The 11627-nt window shown below is 41.7% G+C and overlaps 1 protein-coding gene across 1 annotated transcript; it reads right to left on the bottom strand.

Moving 5' to 3' along the window:
• Positions 1 to 8266: 8266 nt before the first annotated feature.
• On the bottom strand, positions 8267 to 10659 carry LOC147897054 (phenylalanine ammonia-lyase-like). Its single transcript, XM_087381205.1, has one exon. The coding sequence runs from the start codon at positions 10657 to 10659 to the stop codon at positions 8368 to 8370; it is 2292 nt and encodes a 763-aa protein (XP_087237331.1). The 3' UTR covers positions 8267 to 8367.
• Between the last annotated feature and the right edge of the window lie 968 nt (positions 10660 to 11627).

The following is an 11627-nucleotide window of genomic DNA, read 5'->3' as shown; positions in this document are numbered from 1 at the left end:
CTAAACTTCTATGCTTGGAAGTTGTTCCTGTCAAGCTTTTTAGTGATAGTCTATGAAAGAGCATTAGGCGCCATTACTGAACACTACAAAAAACACAACTTCTACCTCACCAGGGCAAATCTGCAAAACTGATAAAAGTGGTATTTGACCACACAGTCACTTCCTCATGATGATTTGCATCAATAGGCAATAAGAATGAGTTTGTCACTCCCAATATCTCTGTGCACAGGCATACGATGTAATTTCTGCTGTAACTTTTCACCGACCTATGGAACAATGGTCGCATAGCAAAAATAGGGCACTTTCCTGAGTGCCTGTGAAAAACTTCTGTCACCAAAATGGGCCCAAAAATGGCCTCAAAAATGGCCTCAAAATGGCATCGCGAAAGACATCCCAATCTGAGACAGTGCACTCTTGCACTTTTCGGCTATGCTAACTGTAGAGATTTGCTCCCAAACTCGAAAAAGGACAGCAATATTGATCCTCTTACCTCTTACCACAAACTTGGTTTGCTTTCTTGAGCTGCTTACCACGAATCGAGCTCTGATACCATGTGAAGAGAGTGAGAGAGAAGTAAGGAGTCTCACTTGCAGCTTTCTCACATACACAATGGGGGAATACACACAAAGGTGGAGGCTGAAAATAGTTTTCCTCTTCTTAGTTGTGAAAGCCAAAAGAACTCTCTCTAAGTACAAAAGGAATAGGTGAGCCCTATATGTGGGTCTCAAACCAAACTCAGCTAACCTGGGTTGCATACTAACTGAGCCACTAACTAGAGTACATAAAGATAGTTGTCATCCAGCTATTATTCATGGGCGCTGTACCAACCGCATCTGCACCTAACAAGTCGATAACATAAATGCACAATGGTCACCCTGGCATATCACGAGTGGAGCTTGATATCTCAACACAAAGACCATCCAAAAAGGTTCGCTGATGAGACCCTCGCTGATGTTCACTCTAGGTATTCCAATCCCCCCAATGTTTAGTTCACATATAAATGGGCCAAGTCAAAGATTGTTACGATACTTAGCAATAAAAGATCTTCGCTTAAGAGGCAAGCACTAGCAGAGATTGCCAGGCTCAAGGGAGGTCAACCACCAAGGGGCCTGCCCCACACCGCTCACAAGCATAAGTGGAAAAAAGCAATGGAGACAGCGAAGGCAGACCCCAATCTACAATACGTGGAGGCACGAAGGATCCAAATGGAGCAATATGGAAGCGTGTATTTTGGAGCAGGGGGTGTTGAATCATGGGAGACCCAATTTGTAAGTATCGATCTCAAATTATATTGTTTATGTAGTTTATTAGGTGGTTGTTTGTTTGTACTGACCCCTCCGCAAATCGTGTCATCTTACAGCTTGATATCGTGGGTAGATACCCTACTCCTGTCGAGACAGCCTACCACCACCATCAGCGCAGAGGAGATACATGGAGGCACTTCTATGATGACGGGTTGATTACTGAGAAGCAGTATAACTGGGCTATTGGAGCGGCCCCCTAAGTATTTGAAAGTAATTAAATAATGTCAATATTGTAAGTAAAGATTTGATTTTTCATACATTGATACATGTTGTCCCTCATTTACAGGGCCTTGTAGAAGAAGATGAGGAAGAAGGAGGCGTAGAAGGGGGCGAAGAAGGGAGTGAGGATGCGGAGAACTTAGATTAGTCATAGAAGTAGTGCTAGCTACTCTTTTTTGTACTTAAAGCCACTGGCTTGGCTTCGTGCCTCTCTTGTATATACACCTCTTATTTTTTATACTTAAAGCCAAAGGACATGGCTTGGCTTCGTGCTATATGTACATACAAGCACTTTTTGAGCTATGAATTAATATACACTCTTTTTATTTTTTTGGCTTTCAATTTTCTTGTGCAACGTTCTATCAATTAATGCCTTGTGAACTAAACATTTTGGAGTTGTAATGTTTTATTTGGAATTATAATCATCGGCTATAGACGTGCTTGTAAGAGTGCTAATTAAAATGCGATGGGCTATAAGAATTGAAATGCACAATGTGGAAATGGTATTGTTGTAACTACATAGCATACAAAACATACACAGCATTATGTTCAAGTGCAAAAAATTTTGCTTTTATTAACAAAAAATATTATGTAAAGCGTCTATCAGAGCATTTATAAATGCATCTATGTATGCATCTCTTTGTTCAAGAGGGCTTCTATTTGTGCATCCATATACGCATCTCTCTATTCTAGTAGAGCATCTATTTGTGCATCTATAGGTGTGTCTGTCTGTTATATAGACATGCCTTTAGATGCGGGTTTGTAGACACATCAATAGACGCATAAATAGACGCGTTTGTAAGTTTTTTTTTAAGTTATGGAAATGTGTCTGTAGGTGCTTTGTCTTGTTGTGTGAGATTTTACAATTTCTAGTATCTAAGTCCATGTAAGATGCCACATTCAATTTTATAATTTGAATTTTAGTTATTGAAAAAATTTATTAAAATTTTCTTGCTTTTAGGTTTAAAACTGTTTTATTAAATAGTTTTTTTTAATAAAATTTGTCCAAAAGTATTGACAAAAATTAATTTGGACATTGAAAAGTTCAAAATTAATGAAATATATGTTCACTGCTAAAATAAAAGAACAAGTTCATAATTTGCATATTGAAGCTACCATATATTCAATGACATGTTACAATCTTCATTGACAAGGAAAAGAAATAAAGAAGAAAATGAAGAAGTTCAAGCAACATATCATTGACTTTAAGAACCTCACTTCATATTTCAACAGTCGAATCAATGACAGTGAAACTCAAATTGATGAAAGTTTGTGTAAAAAATAAAGTAGAAAATCACTAACAGACATAGTTAGAAAATATATTATGCATTATGGCATTTGATTTTTAAAATTCTAAGAAATTTATGTAACATTGTCTATTCACATCGAATACATTTTAGTCTTGAATGTCTTCTATTAAAATTTATATTGATATCGATATTGGCTGATGTACATATTGCTTATATTAAAAACATTTTGATTTAAAGTAAGTTTATTTTTACAAATATATAAATAGATAGATGGATATATAGATAGATAGATAGATAGATAGATACACACACACACACACACACACACACACACACACATACACGATACTTACATACATACATCCATACATATATATAATATATAGATAGATAGATAGAGAGAGAGAGAGAGAGATAATTATATAAATGTCTCATTCTATGGTTCTTTATATAAATGTCTCTCTCTCTGTCTCTCTCTCTCTCTCATATATATATATATATATATATATATATATAGAGAGAGAGAGAGAGAGAGAGAGAGAATTATTATTATTTGATTATATAAATGTCTCATTCTATGGTTCTTTAAATATTATCTAGAAGAGGTATTAAAGTGGGACTTTTCAAATCTTTAACACAGATTATGTCTCTTTATTCAAAATCTTCCGCCTCAAATTATGGTTCTTTAACTTTCACTTCACACTGTCAAGTACAGAATTCTCCCATCCTCATCATAGAGTGAAAGCACTTCCTCTCTCATTAGCATTTTCCAATCACTTCATTTCAAATCTTTAACTCAATTGATTTGAAATCTTTCATCTCAAGTTACAGTTCTACACCTGTCACTTTACAATTTCTAGTACAGCATTCTCCTACCATCATCATAGCGAAATGCCAACCTTTCTCATGAGCATTATCACACATTATGATTCTTCACATACACACACACACACACACACACACACACACACACACACACACACACACATACATACATAAATATATAGAGGGGGAGAGAGAGAGAGAGAGAGAGAGAGAGAGAGAGAGAGAGAGAGAGAGAGAGAGAGAATTATATTCTTCAGGGGTAGAGAGAATTTTTATTTGAAAAATCAAGAATGACGAAAAGAAATTCAAAAATCACAAACAGGTACAATTCTTTTCCTTTCTGCAAGCTCTTACATGAAGACAAGCAGCAAGGTAGAACATGATGTAGCACCAATGTATCTTGTCCGTGTGAGATCAATCTCCTTTTGTGCTCCTTTTCGTGCTTGTCAAATTGGATGACCAGTGCACCTTGCTCATGTCTAGAATGTGGATGTTTTCTTCCTAGAATCGTTCTCATGATTTGAAATCTGGTTCGGTAGCTAGGTCCGTTTCTATTGTTGTGTAGGACAAATTTTTCAAAGTTACACTCGGTAGCATGTCTTCCTATTCAATCGTTTGTGAATTTTGGCTTCATTCTAAAAATAAATTTCGGCTTCATTCCAACTTTATTTTGAAAATTAAGGCGTTGCGGAAACCTAGGGCACATGTGCCACTCTTACTGCCTCTTCTCGCAATGTTTCCCATGCATACCATTTGGGCGAGGGACCGAATCTTGCAGTACGTATGAATGGATAAGAAGGGATCTACGATGCTAATGATTTCTATTTGTTCTCTGTGTAATTTTGAGGCCATGGCTTCCTCTGTGATGAGCGTGACTAACCATGATCCGAGACTAACTACTGATATCCATAGTGTTGAGAGGAAGAGAAAGAGGAGAGAGAGAGACACAAGAGTTGCCCCTAAGGAAGTGATTATATTCATAGATCATAGGCATATATATAGTTGAGGACTAGGCTGAGTTAGGACGAGCTATATATATCTCTAATAACCCCACTCAAACTAGGCCCTCTAGCTACGGATGAAAAAACCCTCGAGGAGTACAAAGAAAAAACTAACCCACTATATACATATCTATGTGAAAATATATATACAAAGGATGTCCATAGGCCAATTTGAATGATACATTGTAATGTTGGATGATACATTACAAATTGCATGTGGATAGTACAAAGGCATAAGACAAGCATTTGTCCATGATAGTATAGTGCAAAGTATAGGTGCTATGTTTGGTGCATGATACAGTGCAAAGTATGTATGGAAAATGAAAAACTCTGCCTAGAAATGTGAACTTGTTTGACATAGTGATGATGCATAATCAGGGCTTGAGATCTTCAAGTTCTATGTTTGAGCTCTTCATCTAAATAGGAGAGCTTGTTGTCTCCAAGCTCAATATGGTCAAACCTCCTCAAACCTTTATAATCATGCCTTCATGTTTTGCACAATTCATCCACCTAAAATGATCGATTTCATGCGATGTATATGAACACAACAAATATTCATGAAGTGTCCTTTTCAATTGTACCAAGGATGAATGTATGAGGAAATTGCGTTGGCCATTCCAAAGATGAGTATGTAGGGGCGATTTGAGATATCCAGAAAGCCATAGCTAAAATGTCACTTGTGTAGTGTAAGGAAGCTATAGTAACACAATAGGAAGGCCCATAAAGATCCCGCAAATCAATAACCAATAATCCAGAAACACAATGAGCATCAGAGCATTCGAAAGTACCGAACACTTGAGCATGCGGAAGTACCGAACAACTAGGCAGCCGGAAGTACTGAATAATCGAAAATACAATGAGCATAAACCACACACATGTGACAAGAGGCAAGCTGGTATGGATTAGAGATAGCTTACATAATCATAGCGGGAATGAAATAACAACCTCTCCGCATCTGAAAGTACCATACAACCGGGAAGATGAGCATCCAAGATTACAAAGAACATCCGTAAGTAATCGAGAAAATGAGCAACATTTATAGAACTTCTTTCAACCAAAGAGCTCTGATACCATGTTGAGAGAAAGAGAAAGAGGAGAGAGATGGACACAAGAGTTGATCCCAAGGAAGTGATTCTATTCATAGATCATAGCCATATATATAGTTGAGGACTAGGCTGAGTTAGGGCAAGCTATATATAGCTCTAACACATAGATGATTCCTTATGTTAATCGAGTCATTTGCTTGAGATTCATTATTCGCCCAAGCAAGGTTTCTTTCTTGGTCTCTGATCCTAGTGCTTTGTCTTGGCGTTGTTTTGCTTGGAGGATGTGGTAGTGTATTGCATTTCTCCAACACTTTCGAATGCTAGGCATATCTGGGTCACTTACATCAATGAGTTCATTCAATGGCCTTAAATTATATGACACATACGCTAGAGTTTTGGCAGCTTACACGCAATCATCACAAGTTATCTTTCTCATGAATCCTTTGCCTAAGAATGTTCTTCAATGAAGCCTCTAGCTACAAGGATTCTTCTGCATGATTTTCTCACACGGCCGTGAGAAACTATGAGCAAAGTTCAACGTGGGGTTTGCTTACAAAGGCTCTTCAATGAAGCCTCTACCTATGTTTCCATGCTTTTCCAACACAATCATGACAAACTATGGAAGAAGTGTTGTTGCTCTATGTATGTGTGTGTGTGTGTGTGTGTGTGTGTTCTGTAATAATTCTAGATATTTACATTGCAAGTATTGCTACTAATTGATAAACATTATTCCGAACAAGCATGTTCATTAAACAAGTATATTTGCTATTTCCTTTGACCTTATTTATTTTAAAAAAATAACAATAATATTCTCCAAAAAAAGGCACATTATGCAATGTGAAAAATACATTATGCGATTTGCAAAATACAAGATGCAAGATCCCAAGGAATGACACATTTGAGAGAAAATGTGGCAACTCTCCCCCCATAAGAATGTATAGTTACACAAACATGTGGTTATATGTATTGTGAAATTTGTGTCGAGATGATCATTTTTTCACATGATCATATGATTATATACTGTGCTAACTCTCCTCCACATGAACGTGTAGTTACACGAGCATGTGGCTATATCTATTGTGAAATTTGTGCCCAGATGATCATGTTTTCACATAATCATATGGTTACATACACTCTCAACTTTCTATCCACATCAATGTGTCGTTATATGCAAGATTTGAACAATGCTATGTAATTATGAATAACAATAAAATAAAGATTTGTCATGCAAATACCTTCATGACATAAGATATCTTTACATTTGCAATGTAGCCTGAAGCCTTGAGTTATGGTCAATTGACACAGCTTGTCATCTACACCAATATTATGTGGATTGTGAGCAATTGATATAGGTAGTCATCTCTGAGAACATGTAAAGACCAGGTACTTTTATAATAAAATTTAGTGTCATTCATAGAAATGAAGCGAACATCTATTGAAAAGCGAGTGTGCGCTTATCATAATAGTATTCAAAATAAGAAAAGATGATTATAACCCAGTCTTCCAACCACAAATGAGATATAAGTCTTACAATATGAAAAGATGATTATACTCCAACCTTCTAATTGCACATGAGATATAAGTCTTACAATATTAAAATATGACACAATATCATCAATACACAATCAAAACTTTCGTTCAACCACATGTCGATTTACTTTCATATTCATTACTACAAATTATTCACTTTCCTTACTCTACGTAAAATTCTTCCTCTGCAAATTTTCAATCAATTCAAAAAGAAAGCTCGGCTGGCTCAACAAGATCAAGACAAATAAGCAAAAAGAACAAAGGGACAAACTTATTTCTTGTGCACACCTCAGATGCGACTCGTAAACATCATTAAAAAAGAGGTATAGGAATACATTTACGAACGGAGCACACTACAAGATCTCACGAATTTCAATTTTCATGGACGACAATCAACGGACAATTGAACATGGGGAGAAAGAGATGATGGCTCACTGTAAATATCTTCTTGTTTGTTTTTACAAAATGCAAATTCTTTTTCATGATCCAAAAGTGAATACAAGCATAATGTTGGGCTACAGTACCTAATATAAGGACGATCTCATTACTCCAATGATGTTGAGAACAAAAGCACAAGCTGCAATAATAGATCAGCATTCAGAACGGATTTCAGCTTATTGCCTTGAAGCTCTCCATTGTGGCCACAATGTCAGCTTAGACGAGCTCCTCAAAAGAGATGGAAAGACTGGAAATATGATACTAGCCGCGTTCAACATGTTCCAAAGCATTGAAGCGATGGATACATTTACACCCTTTGTTATTTTACTGTTTGAAGGTGGAGAGCGTTTGACAGAATATGAAAATAATTATTAGCACTTGGAGAACACAATTGAGAGAACGTACGAGAGAGAGAGAAATCACGAGCAATGTTGATAATACGGAGAGCATTAAGCTCACGGCAGAACCCACCATCCATGTACGAGAAAAACTGCTAAATTTGAGAGAATATATGCACAGCGCAGAAACTAGAAAGAAGAGACAAAGACGCATTAACGTATGCAGAAGTCGAACCAAAGGGAGCAACAGCTTATGGCGAACCCCGGAAATCAGGATTCGTGAACAGAAGGAACCAGAGAAACGATCAGATCAAGAGAAATGTTGACGACGAAGCTCTGCTAAAATTTACGAAGAGGAGAGGAGCTGGGAACTCGAGCAATGAGGATTGATTGCGGAGATGATGCAGCAGGGGTGATCAGACCATGGAGAGCATGAAGTAGCCCTTGCCGGAGTGAGGGTGGAGGGACGTGAGGTGCTCGAACCAGATCCAGCTCGAGGGGTTGACGATGGAGTCATTACGTTGTTGAGCTGCAGATGAAGAAGAAGAGGAGGAACTATGGAAGGGGCCTGGCTTTCGAGGCCAACCCTGCATGCATTCGAGCAAAGGTTGGACGAGCTTGCCATTGGCTATGGCGGAGTAGACGAGCTCGACGGACTCCCCTGGAGTTTCCGTCTTCGTCCCGCATAGCAGTTCCGTCCCCAGCTCCGTCCTCACAAAATTGTAGAGAGGATATGTCCGGCAGTCGCTTATCCTGTTCGGCACCGCATACTCTCCTCTGTCGAATTTCTCCCTCGCCATCGCCACCTCCACCTCCAACTTCCTCCTTAGCTCCTCCTCGAACTTCACAATCCGAGCTATCGACTTCCCTTGCTTCATGCAAATCTCATCTCCTCCTCCTCCTCGCGTTGCCTCCTTCAGCGATTCCTGCACCAGAACCTGCCGTAGCCTCTCCATCAGCCTTGACGACTCCGCCGTCGCATCGTCTATGTAACCGAACACGGGCTCCTCGTCCACCACCCCCAGTAGCTCCTTCTCGCAGAAACGTGACGGTTGTAACACCCCATTGCCGTCTAAATACAGCGTCCTCCTCGCTACTTGACACACCACGTTCTTCACCGCTGCCCTCATGTTCTCCTCCAAGTGCCTCAGATCCACCGCCTGGCACAGCGCCACCAGGAAGCTCGCGCACATTAGCTTCAGGATGTCTATGGCTTCCTTGGTTTTCCTCGCCGAAACCAGGCCTAGCGAGTTCACATCTTGATTGTGCTGCTCGGCGCTCTGAACATGAGTCGTGACGGGATTGGCAAGGTACTGCAGTTCGGAGGTGTAGGATGCCATGGCAATCTCTGCGCCCTTGAGGCCATAATCCAAACTGGGATTGGGTCCTCCGCTCAGGTTGGAAGGCAAGCCGTTGTTGTAGAAATCGTTAACTAGCTCAGAAAACTGAGCGAACATAAGCTTGCCGATGGCAGCGATGGCCAATCTCAGGTTATCCATCGAGACGCCGATGGGAGTTCCTTGGAAGTTCCCGCCGTGGAGAGCCTTGTCTCTCGCGACATCGATGAGAGGATTGTCGTTTACAGAGTTTATCTCCCTCTGGATAGCATGCGTCGCCAAGCGGATGACCTCCACCTGAGGCCCCAGCCACTGCGGAGAAGTCCGTAAGGCATACCTGTCTTGCTTCGGCTTCTTCAACGGATCCATCTCGTGCTTCTTCGCTGCAGCCTTCATGTAGTAGCTTCCATCCAGCAACCATTCCATCACTGCCGCCGCCTCGATCTGCCCCGGATGATGCTTCAAGTTGTGCGTGAGATTATCGGTGAACTCTGGCTTCCCTTGCATCACTTCGCAGAAGAAAGCCGATAGCACCTCGGCTAGAAGAGCTAGCACATTGGCGTCGTAGCAAGCGATCGATGCCACTCCAGCTCCGACAGCGGTTCCGTTCACTAGAGCCAGCCCCTCCTTAGGCTGCAGCTCGAAAGGATGCTCCACTCCCACCGAGCGAAGGGCCTCCAAACCGCTCATTTCTTTGCCATCCGCAGCCAATGCTCGCGAGTTCGGCCGCGCGGTGAGCACACCCGCAATGTAAGAGAGCGGGACGAGGTCGCCAGATGCGGTGATAGTACCTCGCAGAGGGAGCTTGGGGGTCACTTGGCAGTTGAGGAGTTTCTCCATAGCTTCCAGGATCGTCCATCTAATACCCGAATAGCCCTGCATCAATGTGTTTGTTCGCACCAGCATGGCAGCCCGAACACAAGAAGCAGGCAGGCTCAGCGATTCTTCCGGATCGCCGCCCAGAACTCCAGCATTGAGGAAACGGATGAGTTCCTTCTGCAGCTCGATACCTTGCTTGGTACGCCGATGAGAGGTTGCCCCGAACCCCGTAGTAACACCGTAAGTATCAGTCCCTTTCATGATCTGAGACAGGACCCAGTCCGAGCTCTCGTCCACCCTGGCTTTGGCAGCGTCTGCATCCAATGAAACCTTCACTTCGGGCCTCCGAGCCACGGCAGCAACCTGAGCAACAGTCAAACTCACGCCCTGCAGAGTCACAAGCTCACTCTCGCCGAACTCTCTCACCATGCGAGTGACTTCTTCGAAGTGGCTACAATGCAGGCAGTCGGCGGCCTCGACCCATCGCAATGGGTCAGCCGGCTGGCGCTGACAGTGGACGATTTTGTGCGGTTTTTGGGGGGCGACGGTCATTGTGGAGAAGAGGCAAAGGAAGGAAGTAGAGAAGCAAACGAAGAGGAGAGGAAGAGCAGTGAAATGGAGAAAGTTGATCAAGGCAAGGAGTGGGGCAATGGCGAGGAATGGAAGGAGGCTATAAGGGAGGGAAGGTGAAGTGCTACGAAGGGAAGATTGGCTGCGGCGAGGATAAGAGGCAGTTATGAGGTTGCTACCCGCCATGAATTCTCAGCAACCAGAGGTAGGAAAGTATGGCGCTTTGCATGGGAGAGACGGTGGAAGGTGGCAGCCTCGCTGGCCACAGTCGGCAACATGTAAATTTACCCACACACACACACAAATTTTTTGGTGAAATCCTACACACTTTTTCCCAGTCACGGCTGTCACGGATGAGGCTGGGGAGAGAGAGACACACACACAGACAGAGAGCGCGAAGAGCGACGAGGAGAGAGATATTATAGGTCCACGTGGGCAGCCTAGTCAGCTGCCAACTCAAGCAACTGTCAGCTGATGTGGAGCAGCCTAGTCAGCTGCCAACTCAGATAATCGGAAGCCGATGTGGCTCGGATATTGGTTACTCCCAGGTTCTTGATCTACAATTAGCCGTTTCAGGCTATGGGCTTAAGAGCTCGAGCTTTGTAAGACTAAAGGCAGTTCTTTGCCCGGTCCTTCTTCGGAATTGGAGTTCAGCCGTTCTTGCTCCTCTTGCTGTGTGCATTTCCCCTTTCTCTTGAGTTCTTCTATTTCTGAGTTGTTACGAATTGGTGGAGACGCTGGGTCTTCATGGAATTCGAGAATACCAGTGAGTATTCTTCGCCCCAACGACCGACTCAATCAGATCATCTACTTGCTACGTTACTGTCAGAGCTTGTGCAATAGAATCTACATGTGGCAAATCTTATGGCGCATTTGACATCGCGTCAGGCTTGTACACTTAAGGTTCGTCCGAAGTCATTTTCTGGAACGTCCGAGGAAGATATCTACTT

The sequence above is a fragment of the Dipteris shenzhenensis genome, chromosome 11 (genome assembly GCF_047967505.1).
Source record: "Dipteris shenzhenensis isolate YYH24624 ecotype China chromosome 11, Dip_SZ_1.0, whole genome shotgun sequence".
NCBI lineage: Eukaryota > Viridiplantae > Streptophyta > Polypodiopsida > Gleicheniales > Dipteridaceae > Dipteris > Dipteris shenzhenensis.
The sequence above is the reverse complement of the archived record's forward strand: the minus strand, read 5'-3'. Positions and strand labels throughout refer to the sequence as shown.